General features: G+C 37.9%; 1 protein-coding gene across 2 annotated transcripts in view; it reads left to right on the top strand.

Moving 5' to 3' along the window:
• Positions 1–8,458: 8,458 nt before the first annotated feature.
• Positions 8,459–18,028, top strand: part of ARSJ (arylsulfatase family member J) — a 68,119-nt gene continuing 58,549 nt past the window's right edge. Inside the window, exons 1-2 of one of the 2 annotated variants that reach the window (XM_010952613.3) lie at positions 8,459–8,669; positions 9,262–10,612. In XM_010952613.3, coding sequence (XP_010950915.1) covers positions 10,215–10,612 — 398 coding nt within the window. In that variant the 5' untranslated portion in view covers positions 8,459–8,669; positions 9,262–10,214. Of the gene's footprint in view, positions 8,670–9,261; positions 10,613–18,028 lie in introns of those variants that run through there. The other variant, XM_045514990.2, reaches the window with a different exon arrangement.

The raw sequence follows: 18,028 nt of genomic DNA on the forward strand, positions 1-18,028 counted from the left end.
CTCAATTTGGTTTTTAAACTACCCTCTAAAAGTAGATAGGGAAAGTATTATTTTCTTTCTTGACAGCTGAGAACACTGAAACTCAAAGACCTTGCACCATGGTGGGTAGCAGAACTAGAACCTGAATCTAGTCTTCAGATAACCTTTTATTTTTCAAGTAAGGAAAGAAGTAACATATTTACAAAATTTGAGGATATTTTTTAACAAAACAAGATATATGAACCTACAGTGAATACATATGTGTAATTTCGCTCTGAGAAGACGTTATAGTACTCTTTGAAGAGACAAATTCTTCCATTTGTCTTCTGTTTTGAAATATGACTTCATCTATTTAGCTGGTGTCCAACAGGCTTAAGGCCTGGAAATCCTATACTTTTATTAAAGAGAGAGAAAAGGAATATAAAGGTAAAACAAAGAATATAATTTTAGGGCTAGAATTCATTTTACTCTTTATTTTTACTTGAGGTCACCAAGGCTCAGAAAATCACAAACAGGTAGAAGGAAGAACTTGACCATGAAACCACAGCTGATTCAGAACTTCTAGGTTTCCATTCTCTTTGTGTCATGCGAAATTGTCTTCACTCCCTCTACTATAAATAGTGGTCCCATGACTGTTTTCATCAATATACCTTTTTTGTTCTACTGAATTATTTTCTTAGGATAAGTGTCAAAAAATACTATTACTGAGCTAACACGCTGAGATATTTGTGTGCTTTGTGACATGAGATTGTGTTATGTATTGCCATGTTAATTTTTTAAAGGATATACCAAACCAATGCCCTCAGCAAGTGCCAGTTTAACCACAATCTTACTAATGTTATATATCATTACCATTATTTTTACTTAGTAAGTATAAAAATGTATGATAGTTTGCTTTACTTTATATTCTTTTTATTACAAATAAGATAAATAGTTTTACTTTCATTTGATCCACTTCTATTTGCATTAATTGTTTACCCTAATTCTTTACATACTTATTATTGGTGGTCAAAGTATTTTTCTTATAAATTTGAATGAACTCTTTATATGGAAAACATATGATCTCTCTTCTTGCTATAGTATGAGAAATATCTTACCAGTTTATTTCCCTTTAGGATTTAGTTTTGTAATTAAATTTCATACTGTTAAAATTTCATACTGTTAAAATTTCTGCCCAAACAGCAGGTTTTTACAACTTTGTTTTTATTTCTGTGTCCCTTTAAATTCTGTGGGCCTAACTTCTCTTGCCTTCAGACTTTTGGAGTCATCCCCAAATAACAAATAGTCTTCTGGAAGCCATATATCACAAAACCTAATCTGAATTCAAAATTAGGATGCCCAGCCATATATAATTAGGAAAATGCTAGCCTTCATTTAAAGTAAATCTTTTGTTCCTTCCCCAGATCAGTACTACTTCAGCCTGGAAACCTAGAGTGATTCTCTGGTTCCCTGTTCCCTGCCTAGTATTTCCACTCCTCCTTCCCTAGTTTGTTAGCTTCAACTTCTACTCCTCTAGGATCAGTGTGCAGGGAGAGGTGGCATGGGAATAGGTAAGGGAGTCAAGTAAGTTCCTGAATGACCCCCTGATATATCTGGGCCTGGCAGGTGCTCAGGGGTGACTTTTTCTCACATGAGCCCCTCACCAACCTTTGACAATCTTATCTGCAATTCCTTTGACATGGGAACAGGCATCTCTAGGCATATTCTCAAGAGTCAGCCCCTCAGAATGGACAGCTACCCCTTGATTCTCTTTATGGAAGTCTGCCTGAGCCTGTAAGAGGCCTTCCTGAATAGGACCTGAGACAATTGTAGACCTGCTTCCTTTCACATATGGTGCACACCTGTTTCTCAGGGAACACTCAATCATCCTTTGCCCCAGCAAACCTTTACAGAGCTGACCAGCCCCTGTAAACTCTTCTCTTCCTCTGGTTCATTGGCAGCTGGTCTTTGGGCTTTCTCAAGCAGCAGCCAGACCACAGAATCTCAGAGTCAGTATCTTCCACCTCAGGCCCATGTAGGCAGGTTTAGGCTTTCTCATGGCACACCAACAACTTTATTAAAATGTCTTCACAAATCCTCTCCAGTTTCTACACACTCTGGCCCTTTATTACCTTGGCATGAGTAAGAATTTTAAGAGTTGTCAAACTGGTTTTTAATAATCTCCTTTGAAAACTGGTATCTTGTTCTGGCATACCTCTTTGGAAAATCCCAGCTTGAAGCTTGGCACCTCTGTTGAAACTTCTGATTTAATAGTCTGTTAAAAGTATTTCATAATCAATCTTTTACCATTGTGATGTCTATATCACTTCAAAACTGAAAAGAGAATAATTTCCTCCCACATCTGACATATAGTCAATTAAATTTTCTATTGGGGTTTCTTTTCATTTAAATATATATTTTAAGCTCTCCAATATCAACTAGATATATTTTTTTTCTCTTGGTGTGTGATAATTATTCATTTTTTTTTAGTATGGTCACATAATTATCCAAATGTTATGGTCATCACTCTGAATGCTTACCCTTTCTCTCATTTCAAAAAGTTTATTTTCCCATATTGTTTTCCGATAACATCAGATCCATTTTTGATCTCTTCTTTCTTTCATTAATCAGCATTTAATTATTGTAATACAATATGTTCTATTATCTGGTAAGGCTGGGGACTTCTTGTTACTCTTCTTTTGGGGATTGCCTTATGTTGAGTTCTGCATTATCAACAAATTGAAGTTTTGGTTGAATGACACGAAACTTAGGAAACTGTTGCTTTTAGCCATTGAGTTTTGGAGTGGTTTGTTAAGCAGCATTGTTTCACAACAACTAAGTAATATGCCACATACACTATCAAGTAGGTACTATTCTTACCCCCATTTTACAAATGAGAAAAATGAGGCAAAGAGAGATTAACTTATTAGCTAGCAAGTGGTCAGAATGGCTCCAGAGTACATGCCTTTTACTCTCTTTACAACATTTGGTCCTTAGTTTTGAAGAAAGTTTATTCAAACCATTTATTCCAATTTTTTTTTATCTCAATGTAAATACTTTGTAGGAACTCTACATAGGTCTCATTTAGTCATTCTAACATTTATATTATTGGATGATTATTGGGGGTTTTCTTTATAGATTTTGAACTAAAACTTTGTTTTCTTTTCAAACCTACTTTATTCATCAATACTGCAAAATCTTAGAACTCTACTGTTGTCAGTGTTGGTACACACAGATAGGTAAAAAAACTTTAGTAAACTAAAGAGTACTTACTTACTGCAGTGAACTAACACCTACTGTGTTCTTCATCTCACTGTCCTTTTCACTCTTGACTCTGTTGACCTCCTACTTCTTGGTGTGCTGGTTCTCTGGCCCTTGGCTATTTGATATTCTATTCTCTTTGATGTCCTTCTCTTACTTCCCACTCCTTTGTGTAACCACTTGGTGTAGCTCAACCTTGTTTTCCTGACACATAAAGTGGTAATATTAGCACTTATCTGCATAAGTAAAGATACAGTTGTGAAGAGCACTCAGACAGTTCATGGAAAACCACATCATAAAATGCTGGCGCTGGCACCATGCCATTACCAAGTAACATTCAATAAATGTTGCCCTCTTTGTAGTTATATTTCTCCTGCTCCTTCTTAATCTCCTTGTGGACCCTGTTTCATCTTCCCTATCCTTCAATAGTTCTATCCTAGACCCTTTCATGCTCCCATTGTACTCCTTTCCCTGGGAAACTTTACCCACACTATCTAGACATGAATGAAATTTTCTGTTCTGCCCTGTTCCCTGGAGTGTAGACCCACATATCCTATCTGCCACACTCCTCCATTGAGATGCTTCACAGACCTCAAATTCACCAATACTAAAGTAATTTTTTGCCATCTATTCCACAAACCTGCTAGTTCTTTCATGACTCCTACCATTACACATGGTACCACCATTCAGTCAATGTCTCCAAACCAGAAACTTGGTATAATCATTCATTCCTCCCTCATTCTTTTCTCTAGTCACCAACTTCTATTGATTTTACTATTTATTATCTTATAAATTCATACAATTTTTATTCTTTGATTCTTATGATTCTTATATTCTTAAATTCATATGACTGTTATAAATTCATAAAATCCATGGTCAGGAATATACTACTTCCTGGATTCCAGATCAGGCACTTACTCTTACTGATTAGCATTGACTCCGGATTTCACATCTCAGCCCACTGAGACCAGACACCAGATTACTCCAATCCCAGGTCAGCACCTTACACCTTTGGCCAATGCCACAGGGAGAGTACCAGGAATTTTATCCAAAGAAATCACAATGGAGGAGATGGACTTACGACTTAGCTTTTCCTGCTGGTCTTCCCTTTGAGTGTCTCTAAATCCAGCAATGCCTGCACAGACTGTTGTCCCTGAGTGGGTATTCACCCACCTACTTAGGCTTTAATTCCTCACCCTTCTTTTCTAGATCCTGGTGGCTTAGCCATATCCCAACTGTACTTTTTCCTGCCGTCTTACAGAAACTAGGTGCTTAGTCCTCAGATGTTCTGACTCTAGACTTACCCACCTATTTTTCAGCTGTGTTTCCCATGTTATATTTGGTAGATGGCACCATTATCCATTAAGCAATCGCATTAAAACTTTTTGATGCTTTAGATCAGTGGTGTTCAAAACTCAATACACACAAGAATTACCTGGAAAGTTTTTTCTAACATAGATATTTTCAGACTTTGGATATTTGAATTTACGGTTTGGGTGGAACTGTGAATTTCCTTAAAATAAAAATCTTTAAAGGGTTCTTAGAAGCAGCTAGGCTTAGGAACTAATATAATATTCTAAACAGAAAATTGCTATGTAAATAATACAGAATTTTATTTACAATTTAAACAATAAAAACAGATTTTTAAATTATAGAAATTATCAGGTTTTTCCATTATGAACTTCTGTTTAAAAGTCTGCTTTCACATAAAGATGTTTATAGAATGGAAGAAAGATCCCTTCTTTGACAATTCAGATTTTCTGAGTTTCTAATGTTGAAAACCTTGCTACTTTTGGGTAGCTACATTTATACATAATTGAAACTTTAGTGTCTCACCTTTCCTTTATAAATTATTACAGCTTGTTTCAACAGACTTTCAAAAAAAGGGAGGTGATTTTAACTTAATTACCAAACCATGTTTTTTAAAGCATCCTACCGGATCTTATTCAGAGACCCGTTGTTTCTTGTGATAATTCAATGGCTCAAAGTAGCCTTAGTTCTATAGTGTGATAAAAAGTTAATAATGATTAATGAGGAGTTTATTATATGGGATCAATGTTAAGATCTCTGTTTTAGGACAAACATATGTTTTAGACACTTTGTGTATGAATTTAAACTTGGTGACATCCTTTCATTTTTGTATACCCAAACAAGCAGCAATTAGGATTTTAAATCTTTTTAATAGTCTATAAATCCCTGGATTGACCACTGTCACATTCTTTTAAACCTGTATTTAAAAAATAGCTGTATCTTGTAAGCATCTGAGAACATGTTTATTGAAAGCAAATACCTACAGAAGAAAAGAATATAGTGTAGCAGGCATGCTGCCCTACTAGGCAAAGCAAACAAACAAATGTTTGGTGTATGCAATTTGTAAGGTAGGGCAATTCTGTCCATTCAAAATGGGAGGAAATATCTTTATGCTGAAGAGTAACATAAATGTTTCAAAGAAATACTGTGCAACTACCTATTTCACAGCTCATCTGTGATTTTCTTAGCTTCTCTTTTTACCCATAGGTTCCTCATATCCACTCCTTCATTCCACCCTCCACCCCTCACCATCCACTACCCTTGGTCTGTCCCCTGAGAAGCCCCAGGCCACACTGTGGTGACTTATTCTGATCTCCCCTCTCTGGTAGTGACCATCCTGCCAATTTACCCACTCTTTTCTTCTTTAACATTATCCAATCAAAGGATATCCTGTCTTGTGTCCCTTATTTCTTTGTTCTTTGTGTTCCTTTCTAAACTTTGAATGAATGCCCATCTCCCATCAGATGGCATACTTTCAGGTTAAAATTACAACTCTTCAAACTTCTACAGACTGAGGCAATTCACTTGCAGCCCTCAATCTCTGTAAATCCCAGAAATGATTTAATAAGATTTAATAGAATATTTTATCATCTTATGTCTTGTTTAAAGAACCTCATCACTCCTAATTCCCCCAAAATCAAGTTCCAGTCCTTAATGTCAAAGACCCTCAATGTCTGGTGTCACCTGAACTTCCTAGTATTATTTCCCAAACTCTTCCAGCACAAATGTGTCTCAGCCAGTTGGTCTTCTCTTTTCTTTTGCCTAAAATGTCCTTCCTTTAACTTCTCCTCCTCCTTCCTAAATTTCTATCACATTTTATAAAGCATGACTTCAGTTCCCACCTCCTGATTAAGCTTCAACTGAATAATCAGACCACACTAATTACATCTCTAAGCAATTCTACTTTTCTTATTTTTAAAAACTGAATCAAAGGTTACCTTTAGTTTTTATATAGTCATTTCTTAACTAGAGGAGTGCCAAAATACACCTAAGATGTGATTCCACTAGGAAAACTGATGCCTGAACACCAAAATGCTAGCTCTAAAGTCAGGAAAGAACTCTTTGGTTACAGAGGGTCTTTAACTTGGGATTTCATGAGGATGTTAAGAGTGTTGCTTAGAGTGCATGAAAACCAATCCTATAGTTAAAAATGTGAATTTTTGTACTTTTATAATATCAGGATATGTACAAGAAAGCATAGAGCATTCAACAGCCTCTGATACTGTTCTCAAGTCTTCCTTACAGACATGGGAACAACCCTTCCCTATTTCCTACTGTGGATTGGGCACCCAGCTGCTGAATTTTCCTCTTTGAGTTACATGTCATTTGGTCTACCATGGCATGACCATTCTTATTTCTTAGCTCTTATTACTAATTGTAAGTAGTTCTTAGTCTTCCTTAGCATTAGTCTTATTTACTCCAGAAATGACTTTTTGAGGGCTGAGTCCTGCCTTTCTGTCATAAGTGTGGAGAGTCTGCATTCCTTCTATGGGGATTAATAGGATTCTCTGACTCTAGCAGCTGTGTTCTTTCTGTGCTGTGTGGCTGGAAAAGATCTTAAAGCCACTTGTGGGAAGAACAGCTTTTGAAAAACATGGGTTTTAAAGTCAGACAGATTTCCAAGTCTAAATTTCCTGCAAAAGGGGGATAACAAACAAAATAATATCTCCCTCAGTTTAAAGGTCACTTCTCAGTACCACCTCACCCACTAACCACACCCAGTCTAAGTCAGCTTTCTTTAAAGCTTTAAAATTTCATTAAATTTTGTTCCTTCTCTTTTGAGTATTTGTCTGAATACTTATTTGGAGTAGTACAGCATAGTAGGTAATGGAGTTTGGGGATAATTAGTTGATGAGTATATTTCTTTCCCACCACAGTGTAAGTTTCACTAGAACAGAGGCTGTGCCTGACTTAGATCACCATTATGTTCTCAGCCTCTACCACTGGCCCAGCTCCTCAAATACTTGTTGAATCGGTGAATACCTTATAAGGTTGGTGGAGAAGGAAAGGAGGTAAACTGTATAAAACACTAAAACAGTATATAAATACTTAAAGCATATATACATATGTTTATCAGTATATAGAGTACTGTTGTTAGCACATGGTAAGTATTTTATAAATATTAAGTTTCTTTTTTTAACTCTTGTTTGAAATCTGAACTGAAAATGGACCTGTTTCCTGCATAGCCACATGGACACTTCTTGTGTTATATCATTGATTCTCCCCAAATAAAAGTAGCTGGATTGATCTGAATATTTATTGCATCTTTTCTACTCAAGCACCTGGTTAGGCCCACAAAACCAGGAGCATTACCTCACAATACTTTCAGTCTCCCAATACTCAGTTTACTCATTACATATTTGGTGATTTAATTCACAGAATTGCTAAGATCCCATTTCCAAGCAGGACTTGTAAAACTGCCCATTTCTCCACAGACTAACCAGAATGGCCTCAGGGAAGAGAACAGACTAGTAGCAGGCTACACATGTTAGCAAAATTAACTGCAAGGAGCACACTGCAAATTTCAAAAGTGTTAAGTTTCCATTTTACAAATGTTTTGCCCAGAAACTTAACAGGAATTTTAGCAACAGGGTAGAATATAACATTGTAAATAAACTACATTTCAATAAAATAAGTAAGTAAATAGATAAATATAAATGTAAATAAATAAATAAATAAATAAATAAATAAATAAATAAATAAATAAATAGCTAAGTGAAATCTAGATTTATGCTTAGGCAACTGGGAGTATCTGACGTTTTTTGTGCCAACACATAGTAGGTGCTCAATAAATAACTTAGATAAAGTTGAGGGAGGGAAAAGGGCAAGTCTCGGTGGCTCTTGGCATGAATTACCTCCCCTACTGATCCTATAAATCCCCTTCCTGACTTTGAGCAGGGCTTTAAAAACCTACAATTCTAGCAAAAGCAGGCGTATCTTCACAATCAGGACAAACTTTTGCTTTACTCCACATAGTTATTTTAAAAAAACGTCAGGGGAGCGGGACGAAGTTCATCAGATTTCTAGGTGGGAAATGGTGGTTTCTTTACTGCAGGAGTGCAGACTGGCCTCGCGGTTCCTGAGGGTGAAATGTGTGACTCCTCTTCCTCTCAACTTCCTTGGCTGGAGACACGCTGTGGGTAAGTTTGGGGAGAGGTAAGAAGGAGGAGGCGATTTCAATATCTTCACGTAGGGACACGCTAAGGAGGAAGTCAGGCAGTAAGGGCCAGCAACAGGGAAAGGAAATTCAACTTGTAGTCGCGACTTTAAAAAAAAAAAAAAAGGCGGGGATAAAAGAAGCAGGAAAAATAGCGGGGTGGTGTGTATGGGGGGACTGAAAGGAAAACCAGAAGAGGAAGAAAGGAGAGAGTGCTACGCAGTTTGTTGTTTCTCCTGCTTTTCTCTCCCTTAAGAATCTGGAAAAAGTTTGCACGCGCAGCATTCGGGATGGGTGAGAGGGCTCTTCATTTACAGACCCACGAAGAGAAGCTCCCTTCACCCTTCCTCATTCCCGCCGCCGCTGTTTTTCCCTTCTTCAGAAGCTGGAGGGCAGCCCGGAAAACCCAGGGAAGCCGGAGCCCAGGCGGATCCTCCTGGATCCCGCAGGGCTTAAGCAGCGTGCAGCTCTCTCTAGCTCTCCTGCAAAGCCTCCCCTGCCTCCATCCTCCTCCCAGAAAGGAAAACGGAACGATCAAACTTCTAAACTGGCTTTATCCCTCCCCCTCTTCCTAGGGGAGCTAAAGCAGAAAGTACCGTTCTGTGATTCACTGGAGAAAAAAGAGGGTGGAGGCAGCAAAGAACTCCGAGTGCCAAAACTAAGTAAGTTCGCTGACAAAACGCACGCAGCTGGCACCATCCCCGGGTGCACCATCCCCGCGGAGACCAAGTGGGCTTGGCGTGGAGTGGGCACAGAGTCAGGGGCCAACTTCGGTCCCTACGCGATCCAGCGGCCGGGAGAAGGAACCGCTGCCCGAAGTTCCTGCAGAGAAGGGGTGGTCAGTGGAGGGAGATCAGTAGAGCGGGGTGCTTTTCCTCACTTGGCCGCCTGGTGAGTGTCGGGGAGATTGGCGAATACCTCTTAAAGAACCGAAAGAAATAGCCGTGGAAAAGTGGAGAAAAGTGATCGGGAAGCCGGTCCACTCCGGGCAGCTCTTCATCTCTCCGGTTAAGAGCGAGGTGCGGGGATTGAGCTTCCCAGCGCTTTCCAGGTGAAGGGACTGCCCGACCGACTGCCGACCTTCGACTCACAGCCATCGGTGCTCGCGAGCCTGGGAGAACCTCGCTCCTCAGCATCGAGGTCGAAAAGTTCTGGTCACGTCTGGCCAGGAAAAGTTCCTGCCCCAGGTGGTTCTCAATTCCTTACTTGATTTTTTCCCCCTGACAACTTTTCGATAGAGGTATTAACTTTTTGTACGGAAGCTGCTTTGGCGAGCGAGGAGGAGGAGGAAAGTGAAATTTGATGGAGCAGAGCGACTCCTCCTTGTTTTGCCTTCTTCCCATACCTTAAGCCATCACCTCTGGAAGATTAAAGCTGTTGGACGTGGTGACAGCTGAGCGCAGGATTTCTTTCCAGGTGGAGACCCTCCATTGCCTGTTGGGTCTACTCCTCCTGCGTGCATGTGTGCGACAGCTGCGGCGCAGGGTACTTGGTTCTGCTCGTGGAGTCTCAGCTGCGACCCGAGTGAATGGCCCCCAGGGGCTGCGCGGGGCCTCTGCCTCCGCCACCCTCGCAGGCTTGGGTCTGGCCGGGAAAGATGCTAGCCATGGGGGCGCTGGCAGGCTTCTGGGTCCTCAGCCTCCTCACCTATGGTTACCTGTCCTGGGGCCAGGGCTTGGAGCAGGAAGAGGAAGGGGCTTTACGACCTCAAGCTGGAGAGAGCCCAGAGCCCAGCATAACTGCCAACTCCCAGCCTCATCTCATTTTCGTCCTAGCGGATGATCAGGGATTTAGAGATGTGGGTTACCATGGATCAGAGATAAAGACTCCCACTCTTGACAAGCTTGCTGCGGAAGGAGTTAAACTGGAGAACTACTATGTCCAGCCTATTTGCACACCGTCCAGGAGTCAGCTTATTACCGGAAAGTAAGTATTACTGCTTCAGTATTTATTCCTTGAAGATATCTTAAGCATATTATTAAGATCCAGCTCCTAATTTAAGGAAGTAGCAGAAAATATGGGGAACTGAATGAATAAATGGATGAATGAATGAGTAAAATGTATTTAGTTATGATGGGTATTAAAACGCATGCCCTCTTAATGATCTTGAAAGTCTCCTTACTAGTTTAGTCTCAGCTTGCTTTTAGAGCTTGCTGTAAAAATGCCTTTGGGGGTTTTAAAATGAGATCAGAACTTGTAAACTCTCACCTACCAACCAGAGATCTCCAGAAGAGTTCTCCTTTTCTAAATCTATTTTGGCTTTTGAGCATGCTTAGGTTTTCTTTCTGGTGTCACAACAGAATTCACTGTCACCATCATTGCTAAGAAAAAGAGACCAAAATTCTTCCATGACTCTTGGTGCATTCTTAAATCTAGAACTGAATAATCAAAGCTACAGGTAATCACAGAGAAAAGAGGGGCCAAGGAAACATATGGAAGGCAGTATAAGAATCTCACCACTGTATATACGACTCTGTTTGAGTCTTTGATAGGTAATTTCCTCATACAGGATCACTAAGAAAGGCAATATGTAATTAGTAAGGCAGTTCTCAGATGTGGACAAATACAATGGTAAATGCTCAACACGAGTCAAACTTCATAAGTTTTCTGCTGCTCCTCCAGGAGAATTTTCTGATTAGCTCTAAGAAAAGTCAGATTAGTTGGATGCTTAAGCAGAGTGTTTTTAATATTATTATTGCTTTGCTAAATAGCTAAATCTTCCACTTAAGAGTGTTTATTCATTTTCATATTTTTACTCTATCCTGTCAGAATTATAGGTTATTGTGAATGATTTGAAAGTGCAAATTCAGCGTATGGAATAGAGATAAACTAGGAGACCAGTAGACTAGTGGTCCATCTACCACTGGACAGAGGTAGAAGAAAAGCTTTAGTGATTTCAGTGTATGAATCTTGTGATTTTCAGTTTAAGGAACCCCTTCTTCAGTGAAGTTGTTCTTGGAATTGGATCCTATAAAAGTAGCCAGTATCCATTGGAAAAATAAAGACTATTTTGTAGGAATCTCTGTCTTGCAGAGACTTTTGCTTACTACATGATTTCCACTGCTTAGCAAACTGTCAGAACTTAGCATCATTGCCAGAAAGTTAAAAAATCCAATCCTTCCCTCTCTTGAGAAGGAGAGAGAAAAGAAGTCTCACTGTACTTCGAAGTCATTTTAAAGGTTAATTGTGGCATCAGAAAGTCAAGGGTATTTATGTTTATAAAGGAGCAGATTGTTGGCTGGAAAGTAGCAAGTCCATCCAGTGGCCTGGGGTCAAATTCTTCATGTCTAATCCCAAACATTCTTATATGTGGTTTACGAAATAAATGTGCCATAAAGTCTCCCTGAACCTCTTCAACTAAATTTATAGAATTTAGATTTATTCAGATAGCCAAGAGTAGCTGAAAAATATGTAACTGAATTATATGAATTTATCTTTCACAAAGGAGCATATGTTTAAGACTTTTCAGCAAACAGGAGCATTTAACTCCTAAACATTATCTTGTGCTGATAAAATATTTAGGTTTTATCTTTTAATCTTTATGTTTACTTAATGACATGAAGCAGAAATGAAGGTGGAAGTAAATCCTCATTTTCCCCTTTTCTCAAAGGTTGAATCTCATGTTCTTTCATTGCAAACATCTCACGAGAAGATTTATTCTCCTATTAAATTTTTCTGTTCAGTGCAACAAGTTGTGTAACTGTCTTACAGGCAAGAGTTCAAATAGCTACTGTGATTTGACTTAAATTTCTATTTGAATTAAACAGTTGAATTAAACATTTGCACTTTAGGTTCTCCTTTTAAACAAATTGCTGGAACTTTTCTTAAATGAACACAGCTGTAAGAAAGAAAGTGGCTATGGACACCTAGTCCTGGGCCTAATAGTAATAATGCAAGGCTGGGGATGTGGTCACTTGTGCTCTGCATGAGCACGTGTCTGTGCTTCCTGGATCCTCTAAAGTTAAAAAGAAAAGCAATAAAATACCTAACTGGACTGAAGGGATATGAAGGGCAAGAATAGGTTATGTGAAATATGATAGGGTTCAAATATCTTCACATTTATAAAGAAAGAATTTAAGTCTTTGAAGCTGGAGTTACTTTTGATACTTACTTTAAACAAAACAACCCTCCTTTTATATTTTGCTGGAGTCAATATGTAAAAATCTGTTCCCTTATACTGCATAAATCTATAATAAGTTACAGATTCCTTAATAATTTACATCATATCAGTCTGGCAATATTGAACATAAGTCAGCCTGTCAGTAAGCATTCATTGTGTGCAGATCCCTGTATTGGAACTGTGAGGAACAAGTAAGCAAGCCCTAATGTCTGGACAGTGATTTTCAAATTTGAGTGTGCAAAAAGAATCAGCCAAAATGCTAACTAGAGTGCAGATTTCCAAGCCCAACCAATGATTCAGCTTCAGTGGTCTGGGGTTGAGCCCAGAAATTAATAGTAATTTAACAAATGTGTCAGGTTATTCTAATAATAGCACTAATATAAATTAAGAGTGTTACTGCTAAAGGCTAGCATCTACTGAGCAGTTACTGTGTTCCAAAATAATGCATTTTTATCACATTTAATCTTTACAACGTTCCTGGAGGTAGTTACTATTGTTACCCCATTTTATGTGAATGTGCCAATAGAGTCCAAGAAAGGTAGTGATGCAGAGTTTCTGTACACTGGACTTTGAGAAACAACACTATAGATGTTCAAAGTTGAACTGGTGATATAAAGGTTGATTGAGAAAGTGGCTGCCTACGTTTGATTTAGTACAAAGTACTTTTCTCACCTTTTTTTTTTTTTTTACAGTTTTTAAAATAAAGACATGGAGAAATGACATCATTTCTTCTTTAAAGAGAATATAGTGAAGGCCTCAGAAAGAGAATTACAAGTTTTGCAAAATTTAGATGTGTTTTATGCAGACTTTAGAGTAGGAAAGATTGGCAGTATGAGCTGAATTTATATCTTTGGCAAAAATTTTGTGTTTTTACTATTTTGTTATTCATTTTTCCCACTTGAAATACCACAATGATTATTTTTAACAAGTGCAAAGGTAACTCAAATAGTGTGTATTTGTAATAGGATACTTGATACATTAATTCTTTTTAAAAAAGAATCCCTGCCTCTCGCCATGGGCAGTCACTCTGCCAACTTCTCACAACTTAGGTTAATTTTACCTGTTTTTGAACTTCATATAAATGAATTATAGAGAAGGGTTTTTTTTTCATATTTGGCTTATTTCTCTTAACATAATATTTGGAAAATATATCCATATTGTTGCCTGTAGATACAATTTATTTATTCTCATTACTGAATAGTATTCTTTCGTATAAATCTACTATAATTTATTCATCCATTCTCTTGAATGACATATGGGTTATTTCCATTGTTGGGCCATTGGCCATTATTAATAGTGCTACCATAAACATACCTGTATATGTTTTTTGGTGAGCATATGTACACATGTCTCTTGAGTATCTATCAAGAAATAGGATTACTGGGTTATCAGGATGTGTATGTTCCATTTTTATAGATAATGCCCAACAGTTACTGAAAGTGGTTCTACCACTATACACTCTCATTAGCAAGGCATGGAGAATTCTGTTTGTGTCACATCTTGGTCAACATTTGGCATTGTCTTTTTCATTTTAGTCATTCTGGTTGTTATGCATTGGTATACAATCATGATTTGATTTGCATTTACCTGATGACTAAAGAAATTGAACATCTTTTCATATTTTTATGGGCTATTTGGATATCTCCTTGTTATTTATTCCGTTTTTTGGCCTTTTTTTTCATTAGGTGAATGCTTTTCCTTATTGATTTGTGGTGATTATTTTTATATTCTTTTCCTTTGTCAAGTATTTGTATTGCAAATAGCTTCTCCCATTCTGTAACTTGCTTCTTTAGTCTCTTAATTATGTTTTTTGATGAACAGAGGGTTTTATTTTTATTGTAGCCTTATTTATAATCTTTTTCTTTAGGTCCTATTTAGATATCTTTGACTAAATTAGGATCATGACAATGGCCTTTTTAAAGTTTTATTGTTTTATTTTTCTGTTTACATCTACAATTCATCTGGAATTAATTTGTAGTATGATATAAGTCAAGGTTTAAGAATATTTTTTCCATCTGTGAATCTATTTGATCCACACATTTATTAAAAATATCATACTTTCTCCACTTTACTACAGTATTACCTTTTTTATAAATCAGATAAATGCACATATTTGGGTCTGTTTCTGGACTCTATTCCATTCCATTAGTCTCTTTGTCTATTCTTTTACCAATCCTACATTCTCTTAACTACTGTAGTTTTATAATAAATACTGATATCCGGAATGTAAGTCCTTCTACTTGTACCAGTTTATTCTTTTTAATATGAAAAACATGAGGGTATGGGTGTACAGATTCAAAGAGGTTGAAAGATTTGATTTTGGAGAATATGAGGTAATTCTCTTCTGAATTATCCTACTTTCTATATGAAATAACAAATGAGGTCACTAGATGAGAATAAGGATCTGATGGTTTAAAGACAGAGATAGAAAATATTCTTCTAGGAGAGTGAGAAAGTGAATTAAGTAGGGAAATGCTGTAAAAATACCGGACAGCAATGAGAGCCTATTTGAGATTTGTGGTCATAAGTTTAAACAGAGACCAGTCATCACTTGTTTGTTTTTCCCACTCCATGTTCAGGTGCTTGTGTGAAGAGGTGGCTTTAACTAGATTTGGAGCTTTGACAAATGAATAGAGTAGGATCGTGCACTCTAAACCAGGCAAAGAAAGGCAGAAGACTTTAAGGGGTTTATGTTCTCAAAAAAAGTGCCATGGTCAATGGATTGACTGTCTGTCCAGGGTTGAAGTGAGGACATTACAATAAACTTGGAAAGCTGAAAAGATAGATAATGGTAATTGGGGTAATGTGTGCTTGGGATCAAAATTTTATAAGTAGTATGGTTTTTAGAAATGATAGGGGAATGGGTCCTAAAATGAGATGGAGGAAAACATCTTTAGATGTGAGGAAGGTGAGGTATTAGAAAGGCAGGGAGTTGGATAGATCACTTAGGTGGATCTTTAAATCATTAAAAATAATGGGAGAAGTTGAAGTTAAAAAAAAGCAGTGAGCCAGTTACTGAAATCATCTATAACAGAGGATTGGGAGGGCAGGGCCTAGAATTGGATAAAAGACTCTAACAGGGAAGATACTGAGTCTATAGTCTGTTGCCTCACTTTTCAAAAAAGTTGAACTTTTAAAAAGAGACAGGAGCCAAACTGTGTAGAAGTGCCAGTGAGGAACTAGAGGGATACGCAGCCCTGCTTCAGACTCTGTGATAATTGGGGTTATCACCAAGCCAGCACCAGGCTGAGAGAATAGCTAGCAATCAGCTAGCGGAAGAAGGTGGGAGGAATGTCCAGGAAAAAGATGAGGTCATAGAGGATTTTGCTAATGACAGACTTTCAGTAACAGAAGGCTCTATGGAAAGAGGGAGTTAGCAGGGGAGAATGACTGAATCAGAGCTGAGAAATGTATAGAGATATATAGAGATTAGAATCTGAGTTAAAGCAGATACGTTGGAAAGATTGACGTTATGATGAAGACTCAAATAAAAAGGGCTGAAAAGCATAGTGGGATTTTTTTCCAGACAATCTCTTAGGAAATGGTTAAGTGTCAAGTTTTAATTACAGCTTCTTTCTGGAGACTGATTGAATTGGACCTCCTGCCTGTCCATAGCCAACTTCTGCATCCACACTGTGTACAGTCAGGCACACAGTCAGGAGGGCTGGGGGTTTGGTCCAGGAAGACAGGATCCATGGAGGCCTCTGAGGACTGCAGTGGGCTCTAGAAGCTAGGGGAATGTGTCTTCCAGGAGTTTGAAAGGTAGTGTTTCTAAATACGAAATTATCAATGAACAACTACCCTAGTGTTGAAAACCTCAGAAAAGTAATTGAATTCTTTCAGCCACTATCATGGGAGAAAGACTCAAGGAAGTGAAGGGGAGTAGGCCTGTGGCACATAGACACATTTTTCCTCTACTTAGTTCGTAATCATCAAGGGTCATGCACGCTTCCTCTTCCATCCACTTCTTTTATCCAAGGGCTGGTTTTAAGTAGTGTTCTACACCCTCAGAGTATACAATATCAGTTACTAAGAGTTCACCTTTTACATTCATAAATATTTAGTTAATACATAAACATTTAGAAAAATATTTATGGTTAGAAGTTTAGAAGAAACAAGAGTTTTTCCAAGCCTCACTTTGGCTTTGGACAATGAATGTAACAACAAATGGAGAGGGTAGTTTTAAAACCTCACATATCCATTTCAAAAAGAATTCAATAGGCAAGACCTTTCAACAAATAGCTGCCTCTTCCTTTTTGACTGTATGGATTTTTCTGGCCATAGCATCATGGTCAATTAAGCTATTGGCACACCTTTATGATCAAAGTCCCTACTTTGAATGAGTCTTTTTAAAAAGACGCACTTTGAAGTGAATCCCTATTCAGGTAATTCTGTTGAGCTGTCCTGAAAGGTGGAAGTGTATCCAGGTGCCAAAGGTTCAGATCATTTTCTTTCATCCATATGACCTTTCTCAGAGATCCAAGATGGGAGGACCAAAAAGGCTTGAGACCTCTGCTTCTAATAGGAGCTCAGTATGAAAACTTTTATTTCAACATTTGGCTGCATTTGAATTTTTTCCTAAACCATGTTATGGAATTAATTTTTATGTAATCTTTTTCTATATTTTACTTTGATGTGATTAGAGTATTGCCGCGTTCCTTTATCATTCTAGATATTAAATATTCCCAGGAGTGTTACCTCATTGAGATATTCCTTTCCCTGTGTGCTCAGCTGCAAAACAGACTTTTTATCTCTACTCCTTTACTCCCTGTCTCTAATTCACCCCCCACGTTTCATGACTCTCATTACATCACCACCCTCAGCAAACACCATCCCTTGTTCCCACAGACTAGCACAGAATGGGGAAGAAAGTGATTTTTACTGAGGGCCTTCTTGTGCCAGTCACCTTTCAAACATCCTGTAATTTAATCTTCACATCCATGCTGAAGGTAAAATGTTTTTATTATTTTGAAGAAATATTTATGAAATATTTAACAATGTCCTCATTTTATGGATGACATATGAAGGTTTTAGAGAAATCATGTAAGTTGTTGGTGGTCACACAGCTTCTAAGCAATAGAGCCTGTATGGAAACCTAAACTCTTGTGGCTTCAACAAAACCCTTGCTGTTTTCATCACTCTGTTCTGCCTACTATGAAATTTGTAAGCACTTTAGTCTAGTCTTCAAAAAAACAAAACAAATTTGGCCTTACCTTTCTCTC

This window comes from Camelus bactrianus, chromosome 2, assembly GCF_048773025.1.
Source record: "Camelus bactrianus isolate YW-2024 breed Bactrian camel chromosome 2, ASM4877302v1, whole genome shotgun sequence".
NCBI lineage: Eukaryota > Metazoa > Chordata > Mammalia > Artiodactyla > Camelidae > Camelus > Camelus bactrianus.